The sequence below is a fragment of the Sinohyriopsis cumingii genome, chromosome 6 (assembly GCF_028554795.1).
Source record: "Sinohyriopsis cumingii isolate HCF-2022 chromosome 6, ASM2855479v2, whole genome shotgun sequence".
Lineage (NCBI taxonomy): Eukaryota > Metazoa > Mollusca > Bivalvia > Unionida > Unionidae > Sinohyriopsis > Sinohyriopsis cumingii.
The window spans coordinates 40,940,837-40,961,703 of record NC_142966.1 but is presented as its reverse complement, the minus strand read 5'-3'; the positions used below and the strand labels follow the sequence as shown (position 1 = coordinate 40,961,703).

Below are 20,867 nucleotides of genomic sequence, written 5' to 3'. Positions count from 1 at the left end.
TTCAAGTAGTTGTATTAATATCACGCTGCAAGATTCACATAATTTCGCGCCGATCTAAGGTTAAAAATAATAGACACGATATCGTTGATGGATACCGCAACTTTGATATGAATTTTCATATGCGGTTAAATTGATTGTTACCATTTCTTTTCCATAAATTTCTTTGAATTTCGAGATCTTTAAGTATAACTGTTCTTCGTCGACTTTACATCAGCTTCAACACCATAGAATATCTTTCATTTCTTGATAGATTCCAAGTTTTAAACTTTGTTAAATATGATGCCCGAATTGTGCTACGTTAAGGATTTGTGTCCTTTATCCTCGAGCAAATAATATAATGGTATACCCACCGGTAGATGCATCATAAATTTTATATTTTAAACATGTGGCAGTAACAGCTTTCGACAGAAGAACTATACACAGTGTCTATAATTCTAGTTTCTTTCGTTGTAGTAACTGAATCATGTTTTAAAATGGATAACGTAAAGTATGAAATATTTGTTCGTACTGGTGACAAACTGTTTAGTGGAACTGACGCTAACGTGTTTATTGTTCTTCACGGCGAGAACGGTAAGAAGTCTGATATCACCAAACTTGACTGCTTTTTTCGCAACGATTTGGAACGGGGACAACTGGATCAGTACTCCGTCAAATGCATAAAATTAGGTAAAGTCAATGCAATAGAACTATGGCGTGATGACGCTGGTTTTAAGAGTAACTGGTACGTGGACTACGTTAAAGTCGTTGATACGGCAAGCTCTGATGAGTATAGTTTCCCGATATTACGTTGGATAAAAGCAGACTTTCACTACAGAATTGCCCATCTCGACACTAGTTTGCCTGCAGATGACCCACAAGTTGGACAGAGGATTGAAGGGTTGAGGGACAAAAGAAAAGTTTACGTTTTGAGGAAAGGACCATACAATTTACCGGCACAGGTAATGATTGTGCTTATTTTTTTTGCATGCTTATTATTCTTTCTTAGAGAGCAAACATTCATTGGTTAACACGCATGCAGGGCCGGCCCTAGGTCGGCTGGACCGATTTGACCCATTCAAGCCCCGCGGTCGCTGTGATCCCGCGCCTTATTAATTTTTAAAATATATCTATTGAGATATAAAAAATTAAAGCTATGGAAGAAAATGTTAAGTTCAGTATCATATAAAACGTTTTACAAAGTTTATTTCCAAATGCCGTGCTCACAGGGGGCCCCGCCAAAATGATAAAATTCGGACCCCGCGTTTGCTAAGGCCGCTCCTGCACGAATGGTTTGATACTGTTGTTGTTGTTGTTGTTGTGGGGTTTAACGCCATTTTTCAGCACGATAGGCTATACATGGCGGCCAGTATTAATGGTGGAGGAAGAACCCGGAAAACCCCGGAAAGAACCACCGACCCACGAGAAGCTACTAGCAAGCTTTCTCACATGCCCACATTGGCTGAATCTTAGACTCGAACCGCCGCAGACAGAGGTGAGATGGCAGTGATCCGTAACGAAGAGCGCTTTAGACCACTCGGCCACTCGGGGCCCCGGTTTGATACTGCGATGCTTATCTATACAATTAGGTTAGGACCCAGGGCCAGCTCAAGCCATGTGCAAGCACTTCGACAGGGAGCCGTTTTCAGAGGGGCGCCAAATCGGAGAAGAAAAGGGGTGCAAAAAATCAAATATGGGAGATAAAATAAAACAAAACTTCTGTAGTTTTCTTCATATGGAAATCATTTTATCTAGTCATAACTTACGTCAATGTCTTACGAGCTTTCGTATCAGCAAATATTTAAATTAGGGGTGAGGATGGGGATACTAATGAATGTTTCACACAAGGCTCCGGATTGCCTCGCTTCGGCCCTGCTGGGACCATAAGAAACCTTGGGACATTCGACACCTACATACTACTCAAGAATCCCAAAATCCATCGCACCCGTATCCCCAACCACGATAAGCCACTGTTGTTCAGTGTTATGCGTGCTATATTCGTTACCAGAAGGGTGTGGGGGCCCCGAGTGGCCGAGTGGTCTAAAGCGCTCTCCGTTACGGATCACTGCCATCTCACCTCTGTCTGCGTGGGTTCGAGTCTCAGATTCGGCTAATGTGGGTATGTGAGAAAGCTTGCCAGTAGATTCTCGAGGGTCGGTGGTTCTTTCAGGGGTTTTCCCGGGTTCTTCCTCCACCATTAATACTGGCCTCCATGTATAGCCTATCGTGTGCTGAAAAATGGCGTTAAACCCTACACCAACAACAACAACAACCAGAAGGGTGCTGGATGGCAACATGATCAGACCTGGGCTGATAGGCCGCTGTATGATTTCTCCAGTCAAGGCACTCTACTACAATTGCCTGTGCACGATTTAAACTTTCATGTTGTCAGTTACCGTTAGACACTAACCAGCCATCCCCGATTGTATTTACGACAGGGCAGAGCAAGGTATGTTTACGTCTGCACTTCCGCGGATAATCGAACTTTCAATGGTATCATGTACACATATAACTGAAAAATGGCAACATAAATATAGAAACGACAACAATTAATAATAAAAGAATATAATCGGACTAGAACAGGAACAAATACAAGTGAAAATTTGCCTTTGAAGTAGTTATTGGCGCCATAAAACATTTGATTGGCACTAAACAAAGGAAAACCTACTGTTTTGTTGAATCAAACTGCCCTTGAAACCGTCTAAGCTACTGTTATACATGACATTTTAGTTTTTGCTTGACTTTGACAACTTTTGCCTCAATCAAAACTGTAAAATAATTATAGGCTGGACTCAAACAGAATGGTCATTCTTATGTCAAAATGGTTTTAATGGCAGATAATTATTTTACGGTTTTTTTTAATTAATATGAGCGTACCTTCCCACCTCTCATTTCCATTTCTGTCATCTGTCTGATATTAGTACCAGGAAAGAACTACACGTTAAAGTCACATATTCATAACAGAGTACCAAGCGTGTAGAATTTCAAAAAGCAAATATGTATTACTAATTAAAGAAGTTTGCACCATACAAGCTGCAATTGGGAGATGCAACGATATTTTGGAAGCATACGAAGGACTAGTAACCCCGGTCGAGTCATACCAAATATTTTTAAAAATGGTACTAATGGTACTAGGCACTCAGCATTAAGAGGTTAGTGTTAGGACCGGTCAGCCTGGTGTCAGTGAATGGGTGAGACATGATGCTACGTGTCTGTGGCATGATGTCCCAGGACAGCGGCGTCGCTAGGGTTGGTGTCACCCAGTGCGGTAAACTCATGGTGTCACCCCTCCAGACTAGACCGAGCAGTGTGTGCTCTGTAAAACTTGCAATTTTTCATTTTGGTGTCACCCCTCTGAGATGGTGTCACCCGGTGCCGTCCGCACCCCCCGCACCCCCCTAGCGACGCCACTGCTGCCAGGACTATAAACTGCCACATCGCAGCGATATGACTGATCAATTGTTAAAGCTACATTAAAATCCCAATCCACACACACACACACACATATACACACACACAAATATTGCATGGATATCAAGCTACGTTAAAAATCCAAATCACACACACACACACTCGCGCGCGCAATATCTTTCACTTTGTCGATTCTATTGCTTCCATATCTCCAAGTTTCAATTTCTCAGAATATGGGAAAACACTCGGGAGTTTTGCCGAAACTGATCGATGTTTATGGTTACGCAAGTATTTCAAATCATCTTCGAACCAGATGTCAGTTTTGTATTGTTTATATGTAGACAGTTTGTTAGAAAGTTGTAATTTATTATTCCAGCCTGATAGAAAAGCATCTACAACCTTTTGTTTAAAAATTGGAACAAACTTTGAGCTATTTATAGCATCAGGAATATCCACACTTCGCCAAAACCAAGTCTGTTTAAAGACTATTTAACCCAGTTGATACTATTATTTGATTCGAGTTCAATGTACAACTGCCTATATTCCATGCTCAGTATAATACTTGCATAATTTTTAATTCTAAACCAATAGCATTTCTAGCCTTATATATTCAAGTTGGATTCTTCCAAGTTCACCCTGAACACCGCCGTCAGAATTAGATATCTGATATTTAGCAAATATTTTAAAAAAACCTTCCTTGTACACGATCAATGGCGGCAGCGAGGTGAGAACCCTATATCTCTGATGCGTAATTCAACGCTGAAACAACATAAATATAAAAATGTTTCAAACATACATTATGTAATTCATAATGTAATACGCACACCAAACACCATTTGGAGACCCTATGAAAAGATGACGATTGCACATTGTGCAGTGTGTGTGAACTTAAGTTCAAATATCCTGGGTGACATGGAGTAAGGTAATTCTATAGAAGTTTGTTTCCAGAATTTATTCTGGTGGAATAATGTTAATTATTAGCTCCACCGTGCCAATCAACCTCCTTTAATCACACTGGTCAACAGTGAAATCATTACTGACTTGAAAAGGCCCTAATCTGTAGTATTTTGGTGTGCCGAACACGAATATAACCGTGAAAAATTTGTATTGGCTCTCGTTTTGAAGATATTTATATACCTCATTTTCTATGTTTCACTGTGTAAATTTCTCCAGTAGGACTGCAGCAACATCCGGAATAATGATGTAACATTGCATAATACCATCATGCTCACATCATCCACAGTTGATTGCATCATTTTCTGATGCAATGCAATACTAATGCCATGCGGCTGCTGAAGTAAGTTGACGTCAGCAGTGTACTATACATGTGTAGGCCTATTATACTAATGCCAGGCGGCTGCTGAAGCTGACGTAAGCAGTGTACTATATAAAGCCCAATCAGATAGGTTCAGCATTTAAAATATTTTAGACGTTGTGCGAGACAGTTCAAGCTACTGTTACATAAAACTTATTATTTTATCCATTTACGTACAATAAAGAACAGTAATGCCTCGAAAGTGTGTTAATACCGCGGACAATTTTTGCTATATTTGTGGGGAAGTGACATTTGCCAACCAGAAGAAAAGTATCAATTCTCAAGTGAAGAAGGCATATCATCTTTACTTCGGATGCAAGGTTGGTGACCAAGACAAGCCTTGGGCTCCGCATATATGCTGTGCTACATGTACAACACAGCTTTCACAGTGGTTGAATTGCAAAAGGTCATCAATGCCGTTTGCAGTCCCAATGGTGTGGAGAGAGCCAAGCAACCACCTAAATGACTGTTACTTCTGCTTGGTTCCTCCTCTTTCCGGCGGAATAACGAAGCGAAAGAAGTCGAGAATAGTCTACCCAAACATTCCGTCTGCATTGAGACCAGTTCCACATGGTGAGGGACTTCCTATTCCAGAACCTCCAGCAGAATATTCTCTTGATTCATCTGACGAAGACAAAGGTGAGTCGACCTGTTCTTCTCCTGGTCCATCAGCATGCAGTGATCCAGATTTTCACTGTGGTGCATCATCAACCCCACACAGAATAACACAGGAAGAACTAAATGACCTGATTCGTGATTTGGACTTATCAAAGAACAAGGCAGAATTGCTAGGATCAAGACTCCAACAATGGAATCTTCTAGAAGAAGATGTCACAATTACTGCATATCGAAAGCGCCACCAGCAATTGGAGCCTTTCTTCAGAAAGGAAAGTAATCTGATATTCTGTTCCGATATTGAGGGCCTCATGAATGCTTTAAAAATCACTCATGACCCACAAGAATGGAGACTATTTGTGGACTCTTCGAAACTGAATCTCAAGGCTGTGCTTTTGCACAATGGAAACATTCTTCCATCTATTCCAGTAGCGTATGCTGTCCACATGAAAGAGACATACGATAACTTAAGGCAGCTACTGAATTCCATTGAGTATAACAAGTACAGCTGGCACCTCTGTGGTGATTTGAAGGTAGTTGCCCTTTTAATGGGACTGCAGCAAGGATATACAAAATACATGTGTTTCTTATGCGAGTGGGATAGCCGAGCAAGGGAAATGCACTACATGAGGAAGGAATGGACTCACAGGCAGAATGTAGCCATTGGAGAGAAGAATATCCAACACCCAGCTCTGGTTGAGGCTCAGAAAATCTTGCTACCACCCCTTCACATCAAACTAGGTTTGATGAAGAACTTCGTGAAAGCCATTGACCGTACTTTGCCAGCATTCCGATACCTGCATGAAAAATTCCCTCGACTCAGCGAAGCAAAGATTAAAGAGGGAGTTTTTGTGGGTCCTCAGATTCGAGAGCTTTTCAAAGATGACCGGTTCAACAACTTGCTGGAAGGTGACGCGAAACAAGCATGGAATGCTTTTCGCCTAGTTTCTACAAACTTCCTCGGAAATGTTAGGGCAGAAAACTATAAGGAACTAGTAGAAGACATGTTGATGAAGTATAAGAAACTTGGCTGCAATATGTCTCTAAAGATTCACTTCCTTCATTCCCATTTGGATTTCTTTCCTAGCAACTGTGGTATTGTTAGTGATGAACACGGCGAACGTTTTCATCAAGATATCGCAACAATGGAACAAAGATACCAGGGAAAATGGTCCACTACAATGCTGGCTGACTACTGCTGGACACTCCTCAGAGATGCTCCCGAACAGCTGTACAAGAGACAGGCGAAGAAATCTAAGATGTAGTCAATGACTTGATTTTTTATAGGTAGGCTATTACAGTTGACCTTTTACTATTGGAATGCATTTCGTTATGTAAACATTAATTTCTTGCAGATTACAAAAAAACTAGAGCCAATTTTGCAATTTGACTGTCATATTCGTGTTCAGCACATAAAAATTGATAAGAATTGACTAATTTTATTTCAGTAACATGACTTTTGTAAAAATTTGTTGTCCAGTGTCATCATTTGGGCTAATTAACTTCATAACCAACGACAGGGGTCTGCAACTGTTTTCTGGTGAACTCACCAGTCTGTCCACTCATCGTTGACTCGCCAACCAGTAACATGCCTTCGAAGTTAGTTAAGCATAACGAAGTCCACCTTCATTTGCATCGTGTCTGGCAAATCCTGATTAGAAACCCAGAAGAACTGGAGAATGTCAATAGGATAAAAATGGCTCAAAACCAGATAGAAGAGATCTTCCATGAAGACGTGAAGCAAGAATAGGCACAGACTACAACATAAAATGAAGTAAGATGAAGAGAAAATACAGCATCAGCAGGAGGAGGAAGATTCATGGATTGCTGAGTTGACACCAATGAGGTTTTTTCTCCTTCCGAAGAGGCTGGCTTTATCATGTGGGAAAGACTGCAGTGAGATAGGGCAATTCTCTCAGTCGTTAAGGGATTGCCAAAACAAAACAGCCCCTTTCCAGGCTACCCCAACCAAAACAAAACAGCCCTTTTCTGGGCTAACCAAATCTCTAGAAAAGAGGGACTGATCAATTGGCCAAAGCTTTATTTTTGCATGTTTGTGAGTTTTGGTATTTGTGTCTTTCAAACAATTCATTGCACCTTGTGTGTATGTATGTGTGTGTTTGCATGTGAGGGTATAGCAGTGTGCCTGTAAACATTTACTACCATAGCTTGTTTGATAGTGTGTTTTTTGTAAATAAGATGCATATGTTTGCTTCTTTTCCTGAAAGAAAAGCCTCTATCACCCACTGTGTGATTGTATGAAATAAAGTTGAGAAAGAGTTTCTTATTGGTCCGTGCTATTATTTATTTTGGATCGGTTGTTTTTTTATATTTGTTTTGTGCAAGGGGATGTTTTCGTTCACCTCCGTGCTTTAGGAACATAAAGCGTAGCGTTCGTTAATCGATTTCCCATCGTTGACGTATCAACATTAACAAAATCAGCCGTCTACAGAAACTTTTGGAGCTCCAGATGCGCCTGGAATGTGCTCGTCGCCTTCTGTACCAACTGGCTATGGAGGCAATACAGGAAGCGAGGAATCTAGAGGCAGAACAAGAAAGGAGGAATATAGGAAGAAAACGTCAATTCTACCCATTTAACTTGCGAGGTCAAGCCTGTATTTACGACAACGTCGCAGAGCCAACCACCAGAACATAGGGTTTCTGTCCATTAAATCGAGAACTCAGATCAGGAGTTGGAGCAACAAAGCCAAGAGTGGTAAGAACAGCGGCAACATCCACAAACTTATCATATACGTCAGAGGAGTATAATCTTTATTAGTCCTCCAACAAAGGATTGTAGTTCTGAAGCCACCTAGCCCCCTCTGCACATCCAAATTTACCATTATATGGAAGAATGACTGCAGTCTTTTCTGCGCGTGTGTGATGCTCGGCCCTAGAGGTGTAGAGATTTACCAGATACACTGGAAGAAAAAACTACTCTTTTCTGAGCCAACCAGATCTCTAGAAAAGAAAGACCGATCAATTTGTCAAAAACAATTTGTGTTTGTGTTTGTGCATGTACGAGTTTGTTTTTTCCCCCAATAAAATATCTCTTTTTCTTCTCCAATATGTTTGTATGTGAGGGTTTAGTGGTGTGTATATAAACTCTTTGTTCCCTCGCTTGTACGATAGTGTTTGTTTCGCATGTTTGGCGTATGTATCTATGTGTTTGTGCATGTCTTTAGACAATTTTTTCTCTCATCAAAGAGTGTTGGCATGGAGGATAGTTTGTTTTGTTTGTAATAGTGTGTTCGTGTGTAAAACAATGGAGAGAGAGAGAGAGAGAGAGAGAGAGTTTTTATTAGGTCCGCCATTACTATCTATATTTCATATTAGGGTCTTGTATGTGACATGTAGTTTGTGTGAAGGGATTTTTATTCCCTAACGTCTGTGCTTCAGGCATATAAAGCGGTACGTTCGTCACTCGGATTACCCTCGTTGATTCGTGAAAACCAACAAAAATGACTTCAGTGACTGATTTGAAAGACGTTTGAGATTGGATTGTGGATGTGGAGTGTGTTCTAGAAACGATAGCGGCCTATTGGAGGTATCCAGTCAGCCTACACTATGTCACATGACAACTGACAGCTCTAAAAGCAGCCAGGAAATTTGTAAAAGAGGTGATGGACGAAGAAGAGAAGAAGATGAAATGGCTGTTGACATTTGAACATTATAGAGTGGGTAAATTGAAGCAGGCGTTTGATAGCATGGCGAGAGTAAAGCATTTTTTTGTGTGCAAGAAACTGAGACCTGCGTTGATTGGTCATACCCACCAATACGTACTCTGGGAAGGGGACCAGAAGCCCTAAACAAAGCTGAGAACCTTGTAAGAAACGTATTAGAAGAGAAAGAGAAAAGGTACTGAGCAAAGAAACAAAAAAGGAAAATATAAATGAATAAGGAAGACTTTGAATGACTGAATAATAATTGGATGAAAGTCCAGGAAAAGTGTAGAGTTATGGGCATTCAGGACTAGATGTCTGAGAATATAGAAATGAAGAAAGTGAAGTTGGTCGACAGAGTAAACAACTGGTGGAAGACATGGAGATCAGTCAGGGAGGAAGTAAGGCTAAGAACCCAACGGTGCACTTCATGGCCATTCATTTGCCTCGAAAAGATATAATCTTTGACTATTGCCTCCCAAACAAGAAATTGTCTTTGTATTGTATAAGTGTTTGTTTGTGTCTGTTGACAACTTCAACTTAAAAGCCCCCTACTCATTACCCTTCACACGTACCCCATCAACCTTTTTGAAGCTTTAAACCCTTCTGAGGCAAAAGTACCATTCCCATATTAATTTCCTGTTTGAGTCGATAAACATTAAGCAATAATGATTTCCATACTTACCTAGGGTAGCGCGTATTGAGGTCAGCCACTTGTAACGCTGTTGCCATTTTCCCAGTGACGTTAGTACCGTTACGTCACCCATGTTTAATTTCATTTGAGGGCATAGTGTCCTTTGGACTTAGGCCTATGGAACGATCCCATCGAGGCCCCTTCGCCACATACCACTATTATTGTTGTTGTTTGTTAAACGCCATTGTACAGCACATGAGAGGCTATAACTGCGACCAGTTTATCTGGTGGCAGAAGAACCCGGGATAGCTTTCTCACATTCGCGCATTGTCCGAGCAAGAACAAAGCGCTGAATGGAATACTGTCCTCTCATTGGTTAAAAGAAAATGACGTCCTGTATTTATAACTTATTTTCAGTTGGCCAATGAGAATATAGTATTCCATTCAGGGCATTGTTTTTGCACATTAAGCTGGCGCGATCAGGTACATGTCGGGCGGTACCGTGGGAAAATGATTTGGCATTCTTTAAAGGTATGCTATTAAGTCAAACTTTTGATAATGGATATCCAGTCAGATGCCTAGGCTAAACATCGGTAGCAAATTTATTACGCTACGCGATATGTGGCTTGAAATAACAGCGTTTATTCTTAAATGGATAGCGCGAGAAAGGAGAGAAGTGTCATCTGTTGTAGTTATTATATAGTACATGTATGACAGGTTTGATTTACGCAACGATACGAGCCCTTGTGCTCTGACAGAGGTGAGATTTCAGTAAAGGCGAGCGCTTTAGAATACGCGGCCTTACGGGGACCCACAAAGATTTAAACGACTTACTTCCAATTACTGCACAAAATCGGACATATGTTTAGCCTATACATGACCTTCACCTTTTCATAGCTATCGTCTTAACTCATTTTGAGTATCTCTCCAATTTTTTTTATGTTGTTGGTCAGTTACCCTAGCTACCTAGCTGACTTTCAAATTCCAAGCGTATAAAACCTGGTTCGGAAAACAAAAATTGCTATTTTGCCCACAGCTCCTGAAACTAGCACAGCTAATTCTCTTAGTCGTCTGCTCAAACCTTGTAGGTCATACATACCGTAACCCAAATGACTAGTCTTGTTGTAATAAAAATGGGTACTGTAATTGTCTTTTAAATATATAAAAAACTTTATACAGTTATCGTGAATTTGTTTTGCGAATTCAAATATCGTTACAGAACATTTTCATGAATATATGTTGACGCAAATGTAATACGTTTTGGGATATCGATCTTATCATTTTTAATAAAGACTTGGCTAAATTCTCGAACATTTTATGCCCGTGAAAATGTCATAATTTGCAACAAGTCCTGATTGATGTTCTTGTCAACATGTCCATGACGTAACCCATGAATTTGAGATACATAAAGCAGATCAAAAAATAATAACCAATATCAACAGATGAAAAATTTATGACAAGTTTGATACGGCCTACCCATTCAAGCCATTTCTACACCCACCCACCTCAATTGTCCCACACCAGTGCACTGGTTTGAGGTGGGATGGTGGTGTCAGTATTGATAGGCTTTTTGTTTCACCCCATACAGTCTTTCGACGCATGAATGTAACTATGTCCTCCGCTTTTCTGAGACCACGTGAGCGCGGTGCTGGCCGTGGAGCTTGTTTCATTTATTTGCTTACTCAATTAAACTTTTAAAATTCTTTCAGGGTTGGGTTTGATCGAAGTAGTGTAAAGTACGAATGTAAGGTAGAAATAAATAGGATACCCTGCCAATGTGTTAAATGCGTGTCACGATCCAAGTCAAATGTGAAAATGTTTACACTTGCTTAGTATTCAAGTTCCTTAGGTTAACCATTACAACGAAAAATTCTGCAACTGACATGTATCTAATACAAAGCGTCTACTAAGCTTGATTAAATTAAATGTACCTTGTATTTATTTTTTATATTTTGCTCTGCTGAAACCAGACATATTGGATATTGGATAAGACATGAGTTACTCTATAAAATGATTGCCGAATATGGACATTAGTATTTGTGTCACCTCTGGCTGCGTGGGTTCGAATCTCGGATTCAGCCTATATGGGTATGTGTGAAAGCTTGCCAGTAGCTTCTCGTGGGTCGGTGGTTCTTTCCGTGGTTTTCCCGGGTTCTTCCTCCACCATTAATACTGGCCGCCATGTATAGCCTATCGTGTGCTGAAAAATTGCTTTAAACCCTAAAACAACAACAACAAAAAACAAGTATTTGTGTGAAAAAGGTATAGGGTGGACGAGAGGTCTAAAGCGGTCGCTTTTTTCGATCAATGCCATCTCACCTATCTGCTGGAGTTCGAGTCCCGGTCACGGCCAGTGTGTTGGTGTGTGAGAAAGCTGTCAATAGCTTCCCGCGGTCGGTTGTTTTTACCGGATTTTACCGCGTTCTGCCTCCACCAGTTTTTGCTGGTCGCCATGTATAGTCTATCTTGCGCTGAAAATCGGTGCTAAATCCAAAACACTGACAAAAACAATGACAGCAACAACTTTTTAGATTTATGTTTGGGTTTACGCCAATGTTTTGAATAAACTAAATGAAAACATATAAGTGGCTTGTAATGAGGCAAAACTTCGCCAAATCACAACAAAAACTTCGATAATCAAAGCCATTCCTGATCTCGTATGTATAAATCAGCACACCAGATTCGATTTTAATAGACATATGATTTCTAAATTAGCAGCCTAAGGTATGTGTTACGGTTCTTACGTGCAACTGTTCTTTTGATCACTGTGAGCGGCAAAACGATTTTCGATTTATATCTTACAATTCAGTGCCAGAATAATTGTTTCCTGAAATAAAAATGTTGTTCATTCCACTTTATATTAAAATGATACTTCCGTTAAATGATGGCTTTTTCTCCATTTAAGAAGAGGTACAGACTTTATGTTGACTTGAAATCTAGTGGACCGCAAATACAACGGGATCGAACTAGAGAAATTGTGAGGCCTGTATTAAGCAATACATAACTTTATCGTGCGGAATATGATGAAATGACAAAAGAGTCCCACCACGCATCCACCTCCCCAAAAAGGCGAGAATACATTTTAGGCACAAAAAATTCATTTGCAGTGGGTACCATTTAGACATACAGTTTGTACACACCCCTCCGTCAACCCCCACCCTTTCTTTCCAAAGCGTCGACAAATGAAATAATCCTCTGCTTGAAACTCATTTTCAGATCAAGTTTGGAAGATGTTATCATGGTAGGGATTTCAGAGTGCTTTTGTCTGTTGAATGAGGTTAAAGGACATACTATGTAGGTGACGCACCGGCTTATGTTATGTTGACAGAACGCAGTACTTTAAGATAACCGAGACCCGATGAAAGAAAGATAACGCCTCCTAGTTTCTTATCGGGGAAGTTAATTTACGTGACAGTTCACTGAGTCATATACTTGAGTACCATCTATGCATTAGCTCTCTCTTTCTCTCTCTCTCTCATATATATATATATATATATATATATATATATATATATATATATATATATATATATATATATATATATATATTACTTATTTATCAATTACAGCGTCATTGAAATGTTTCTTGGATAATTTGATCATAATTTTAAGCACGGATCCGTTCAAGGACGATGACAGACATCGTTTACATTAAGGGTCACTACTTGTATGTGTTATATTGGTTTTGATGGAAAATCAGTACACAGTGAAGTTTTGGGTTTGCAAGAGGCGACAGCAACGACATGGCAAACATAAATTTAAGGATATGGTTTTATATGCTAGCTTTACAAAGGAAATGACACCTTTTAAATCCACAAGTTAACAAAGTCGCGTGTCCGTTTACTAAATTAAGTACGTAAATACTGTAATGACACTAATGTACCTTTATGGTACATAGAGTCGATTTTATTGTTGTATGGGAATTAGATCCATGAAAATGGTATACGGTTTCCAACCTGTAACTGCTTAACTACAATCACCTTCCATTTGTGTTAAGTCGATGAAGACATGTAGAAACGCATCAATAACGAGGCTACATGAAGTGAAAAGTCACTGCCCGACAGCAGAACGAGGCCAAGAACACATTGAAACATATCAGTTTGTTATATACTATCTGAATGTTTCATACTTAAAAAATGATAGTCTATACTCTCTATCCCTCACTCGTTTTTGCCAGTGGAGATAAACAGGTGTGTGCGTGCGTAGTCCAAGTGGCGTCACTCGGGTTGGTGTCATCCAGTGCGGTAGCTCATGGTGTCACCCCCATGGTCCTCCTTCCGTAACAGACCATACAGAATCCTTAGTAATGTCATTTTGGTGTCACCCCCTCTGATGGTGTCACCCGGTGCAGTCCGCACCCCCCGCATCCCCCTAGCGACGCCACTGCTGTGCCTGCTAGTCATGTATTTAACTATGATCGGTTATCCGCTTATGAAATCCGACTAGACCGAGCAGTGTGTGCTCTGTAAAATTTGCAATTTTTCATTTCGGTGTCACCCCTCTGAGATGGTGTCACCCGATGCGGTCCGCACCCCCCCCCCCCCCCGCACCTCCCTAGCGACGCCAGTGTGTAGTTCTACTCCTGAACAGGGTCTTTCTGACAGTTTATAACTGGAGTTAAACATGTATGTGTGTGCGTGTTTGTTGTACAGTCCCACTCTCTTAAATATCTATCCGAATGACTAAGGAAAATATCTCAAAGGACTCGTGAGAATATATCTGGGGACTCGTCAGAATATATTTAGGGTCTTGTGAGAATATCTTGATTCTCAGTCATTGCACTCAATTTCTGAAGAACTCCAATTACTGGCCTTCCTTAGTCATGATCTTGTCCTCTCGTAATGTATAAAAATTGGTCTTCAGATGGAAACAACTGTTAGCAAAGTTGTATAGAAACTGGAACGCCAAGTGAAATTAACTTAAGCTTTAAAGCCACGATTTTTCTGGGCATAACCTTTTACTACAATGGTAATACGAAATGAGCTGTAATAAATATAAAAGGGTAGGACGCTCAAATCTTGATTTTAATTCATAGTCTCTTTGTATCTCAGAAAACACTCACCTTAATACTACACTATCTGTTTCAAGGTGACGCAAAACTGATCTGTTTTCATGAATGTAAAGTGTCGAGTGCTACTGTTATCAATTTAGCAATACATATTTGGTCTTAGATTGGAATACTATTTAATGGAACCAGATTATGTTATCAGAATGTCTAAATCCGTTCCGGAGAAACCACTGCGTTGTAGTAATATAGGAATAATCGAAAAACTTGACCTGCATGCTATATCACTTAACATATCTGCATCCATGCTTAAATTCCACCAAAGCCCTTCCCATATACCTAATAGTATTCTAGATACAACGCCTTCAAAGAAATCCAGAAACTCGTTAGTTACTTGGCGTTCATATCTTCATGATACAAGAGATTCGCTTTAGAATTCAGTCATGTGATATATGTAGCATGGAAAGTCTCCCATGAATCGACCCTAAAGGGAAATCTAAAAAGAAAACTACGTCTTACGGAAAGATAAAACTTATTTACACAATGCCATCCAATTGACCACAGTCATAGAATATACTATTGAAAGAGAATTAACCTGTCTTCGTTTTAAGTTCACATCTTCTCATGTTCAAACGTGGAAGATACAAGGCTTTGACTATTAAAGACAGAATGCGTTCTTTCTGCCCAAACAAACTTAAAGATGAAGCACGCTTATTTTATATAGTTTTGTTCGCTCAAACTATTTCTAACCCACAATCCTTTATGTTTGCCCTTTTCTGACGGGGAAATAAAAATAAATAAAGCCACCTCCACCTTAAACGCATTTCGCCCCAAACTTGCAGAACCGTAGCGTTTTGGTGCAGGTAAAGCCAGCTTCTAAAAATGAAAGAAAGTTGCTCACGACCATACCTTTGTAATGATATATTCTCCATCGGTTAGTAATATCTGTGAGCACCTGGGCCCATACAAAATATTCCCAGTCTCATATATTCATATCACTATATTCCTCGCGGTTTGTTTGGTTTTTTCTCGTTAGGCAATCACGCTTATTTTCAAGCAAATGTATGTCGTGCTACCTTTGGTTCCACACTACTTAAAGTAGAAAGCTCCAATTTCTCGCAGCAAACGCCATTTGTTTAACTTTAGCCGTGTTCCATTGTCCTTACTTCTAATCGCTTACAGTAGCTTTTGAATGTTTTACCGAGTACAAAAATTATGTTAATGATCTAATAAACTTAGCAGCTGATGAAAGTTGTACTGAAGAAATAATTTATGATAGTTAATGAAACCTTGAAAAGCTATTACAGGTAAATAAATTTTGAAAAATAAAATATCACTGGCTTCGCATTTCTATCTACGATGCATTTCAAACGCGATCGAATGTTGGCATCGTGGAATTGTAACAGGATGAAACCATGTTGATATTGGATATAGCGAAAACATTGACCACAGTTCTGTAATGTGATATTTATCTTGTGGCGTCTAGTCGATGATCTTGATATATTTCTGGTTCCACGGCCTTCACTGAATGGTCAAGGAGTAAAACGCGCTTGACCTACTCCTACCAATATGCCGAAGGATCCTTCGATAGCCTTTTTATCCCTGCAAATTAGCTGGTTCCAAACCTTTGGTCCCTCACTGCGAGTAAACCAATACCGTTCTTTCAGCCACAATGGGCCGCATTATCCGGGTTACACGAAAGCCCATAATGTTATGACTCATCATGAAACAGCGAAAATATGCAATAACTGAGCCGTGCAATATATAAGACATGGTTAAGTTCGAATATAATGACATACGTTACACGTGTGGGCGCATGAATTGTCTTCATTGTACATAACATTATTTCCCATGGACGACTGTACGAGATCATTGCAATAACCACGTACATACACGAATCTGAGTTCGACAAGAATAACCTCGCGGAATTACTCATCATTTAATGCAAACTATATATAATTTAATTCAGTTCGTCAGTTCAACTACAAAATGTAAAGCGAAACTTTATTCTGTATACTATATGGTCACGTTCGAGGCCAGAGAGCTTGCGGTAATCCGGCTTCTCACTGCAGGAACTTTGCGCGTGCATCACTGGGTGAACCGAGCTCGGTGTTTTGAAATGACCACGGCTATAAGCAACAATCATCATCGGGTAGTTATTGTTGTTGTGGGGTTTAACGCCATTTTTCAGCACACGATAGGCTATGGCATGGCGGCCAGTATTAATGGTGGAGGAAGAACCCGGGAAAACTCTGGGAAGAACCACCGACCCACGGGAAGCTACTATCGGGTAGTGGTGTACGCGGCAAAGGAACACGATAACATGTTCGTTCATATATAATGTACTGACATTAAGTACACACAGTTCAGTGGTAGATGGAATCAAAAGCTTAAATAGCTATTGGAATTTATTTATTCTCAGGCACTTTTGGATTTTTTGCCGTCGTATTTAAAAGTTTTGTCTCAGAATACCTGTCACGGAATAAGGCAAGAAATGACTTGGTTTCCCCTTTGAGCGATTTGATCATTTTGGTCGTACATGTTTACAAAGTTACTTGGGGTGGATAATTGTTTTTCTAGGTAAGCGACTGAACTAGCATAGTCGTAGATCACTAGCGGCGAGACACTAAAAGCACGGTATTCACGGGTATTTTACCCGTACTAATACACACTCTCTAAGAGATTTAAGGCAAGTTACTTTTCAAACGGACACACTGGTCTTTTCGATCTAGTCAAGGAGTGAATGTTCTTCATTTTTGTTCTACAGCCATAGGGGTAAGTGGTCCATTTGTATTTTATTTGATCTGTGAAGCATCTTCAGTTTTTAATGTCGTATCGTGAAATGATACCTTTACTACTACGAGGTTCTGAAACGTTGTGAACTTTTGGATTGTTACAAGTTGCTATTAGGAGTTTAATTTAGTAGCATGTATCTATAGATTTTAATTCCGTACCTGTTATTATGACCAGTTTGGTTTTATTGTAGCTGTCTGTACGTATGTGTGTGTGGGTATATCAGGATGTGTGTCTGACCATCTGTGTGTCTATATGGATCTGGAAGATGATGTAACCATCAAGGACATATAAAGACAAAACCGCTAATTTTTAAATTTGTGCGCATGGTGGATCCATGAAGGGTGTGGGCGGTCGATACAAGTGTGGGCCAACCCAAGAATTCCGGAGAAATGTGTAGTTTGCAAGTTTTTACAAATATTTACGAATCATACGGCTGTACAAATGACCTAGTCGTATGTTTGTTTCAATAGATTATTTTTTTAATTGAGTTATAAGTCATTTTGATTACATGAGATTATTTGAATCTTACTTTCATCACGTGAGATTATTTGAATGTCACTTTCATTACACGAGATTTGAATGTCACTTTCATTACACGAGATTTGAATGTCGCTTTCATTACACGAGATTTGAATGTCGCTTTCATTACACGAGATTTGAATCTCGCTTTCATGAAATGAGATTACATGAAATTATTTGAATCTTACTTTCATTACGTGAGATTAAATGAATCATTTTTTCCTATGTGTGAATGTTTCGATAAAGTAACTGAACGAGACATACGTTTAGAGCGTGAAAGAATCACTGTATTTGTTGAATATATTTTTATTAATTCATTTCATAAATCTCCATCTTTTATCACATTTGTGTTGTGTTGTCATTTGATCCAAGCATCAATTCAGGTCTATCCTGTTACAGTACCATTAGCGTCAAGCATGTAATGCTACAAAATTGTTCAGTTGTATTGGGTGTCATTTGTATTCGTGCTTCTATACTTAGGATGTGCCAATCCTTAACCACTCTTTCACTTAAGCCATTTGTAGCCAAACATTCATTTGTGCAATTTTAAATGCTATGTCCGGTACTTGAACATTTCTGGACCATTCGTATTTTGGTTCTACTGGTCACATACCAGAGATTATAGGATGGTTTGTTGTCCATCGTAGAGCTATCGCTAATCATCCTCTACTACTTGGAGGGTTGACAGGACCACACAAACATATTATTCAGTGACCTACTTGTTTTTAAAAGAAATGGGCGCTTTTCGGACATCCTTTATGGCCGCCTCAACGGACATTTTGCAAAGCTTCTTATCGCTACGCCTCCACAAAGATGTTCATGCTAACATTGTTGTTATCGCTGAAAGGGTCTAGTTTGTCCTAAATGAAAATGATGCCGATTTTATGCCCAATAAGGTCATTACGACAGCTATCTTGAAAAAAATCTTGCTATCGTTATTCCGTCCGAGTTGATTGTATTATGAGCATGGGGGTTTTCACTAAAAACTTTCATTATCATTTCTAGTTGGGTCTAAAACAATGATGCAGATCTCGCATCGAATATAGTCACACAGACACCATGTTGAATATTTGTTATTGCTGCCTTCCCTTGGTGGATTCACATGTCAATATGGTGTTTTCAATAAATGACTTTTAGTCACGTCGAATTGGTTCTAAAGAAACGGTGTCAATCTGATGTCCAAACTGGAAAAATCTTGATAACGCTAAATCTCTCGAATGGATGGTCATATCAAAACTGGACCACAACGTGTAAACAGTCCAGCAAATGTTGATCACTAGCGCGTAGAGTCAATTTGTTACGGACAATGCTTGCTCAGTAATAAACTGTGACAAAGGCTAATCAAGGGTAATTGAGGCCTAGGCTCCTGCCTAAAGCAACGTGCGTCATCAAAAAACGTGTCGTACAAGATGAATTTTAACATAGGTTATAAACGGTTCAACTTTAAATTCTCGGCGACAAAAACAAGGGTACTTGTCGATGAGAACCCCGCATTACGGTATGTGGAAGGAATAAATTACTAGGTGCGACTAGATAGATAAATTTGTGTTCGACTGAATGCAAGTTATAACCTGAGGAACTAGAAATTGTACAAGAATAATCAAAAAGGAATCAACAAATGCAGATTTATAACTGATTGAAATCAATAAATCGTGAATCAGTATACGATATGTGTGTTTTTCATCATCCTTATGAATGGCAAAGCTTTACATAAGTCTGAAATATGAAGGAAAAAAAGAAAACGTTGATAACTGAAAAAAAAATAACGTATCCGTTGTTGTGGATATCCTGTGTCAATGGTTAAAGTATTTGCATATTTTTTATACCTTTTTTAGATCATTGACAATGAGCATTATTAAATACAGTTCTGGACGATCCTGAAAATCCACTTACTTGCACAATCATCACCCAAACGTGAATAAAAATTAATAAATGTAAACAATTCCGAACTGTAAAAATGGTTGATTGAGCAATCTACATACACATTACAAAAAGTGATGAGTGTAATTTTGTCACGTGGATGTTCAGTGGCAAACAGATTGTTGCTACATATGCGTATGTAAAATACAACAATGGATATGCGTATGTAAAATACAACAATGGATATGCGTATGTAAAATACAACAATGGATATGCGTTTGTAAAATACAAGTCTACTCATATAATATAGAGGTTAAAGCATTGAAGGAAAAGGAAAATAATTTCCATCTGTTCCAGACAAAAATGTATTTATGTCGGAAATTTCAAGTACTATAGAGACTAAAATGTGGAGTATTTTGCTCAAAATAACACAAGAAAGTTGCTTTATGCTTTACCAGTTTTAAATGAGGACGCGCGTCGTGTACATGTCAGCGTTTGAAGCAAGCAGGGAATCGAGATCAAATATATAAACCAATCCATTCGGTAATTTGACGGGTTTAACATTGCGAACGCCCAAAATAAAACTATTGAAACAGTCATACTTTTAAAATACAAAAAAATTTTGACACACAAGTTTTCGTACTCTTTGTTCTCTAACTTTGTAATCAATTATCAACTTCTTCTGTAGCTCTGAAAGTATGTTCATATGGAATTCATTTCTCGGCAGCTAACGGGATCGAAACACTAATTATAGAAAGAACTTAGTGCCAGTCTATTGAAACATAAACAATAATTTTAGTTCCCATACAGACAACGCATGCTTCCGTTCATTAGAGTAAAAGAATTTTTCAGCCTTGAAAAGTTTTCCGCAGTATTGTTTTAGGTTTATGAATATAAACATGGCGATCGCTTGATCTACACCTAATAACGTAAGAATGTATATGATATATTGTCAGTATGAAATTAAATAAAGGATGTTTATGAAATTAATAGTGTAATACTAAAATAACTGAATCCATTCATCGGTCAATGCGTGCATCACAAAATATCTAGTACTTTATTTTTGTTCTCCCA

At 39.1% G+C, this 20,867-nt stretch overlaps 1 protein-coding gene across 2 annotated transcripts in view; it reads left to right on the top strand.

The window, feature by feature from the left end:
• Positions 1 to 20,867, top strand: part of LOC149796766 (allene oxide synthase-lipoxygenase protein-like) — a 175,918-nt gene that overhangs the window by 22,126 nt on the left and 132,925 nt on the right. Inside the window, exon 1 of one of the 2 annotated variants that reach the window (XM_089961424.1) lies at positions 459 to 938. The exons of the other annotated variant lie outside the window; for it this stretch is intronic. Within the exon in view, the coding sequence (XP_089817550.1) occupies positions 474 to 938 (465 nt within the window). The 5' untranslated portion in view covers positions 459 to 473. Of the gene's footprint in view, positions 1 to 458; positions 939 to 20,867 lie in introns of those variants that run through there. 2 annotated transcript variants of the gene reach the window in all.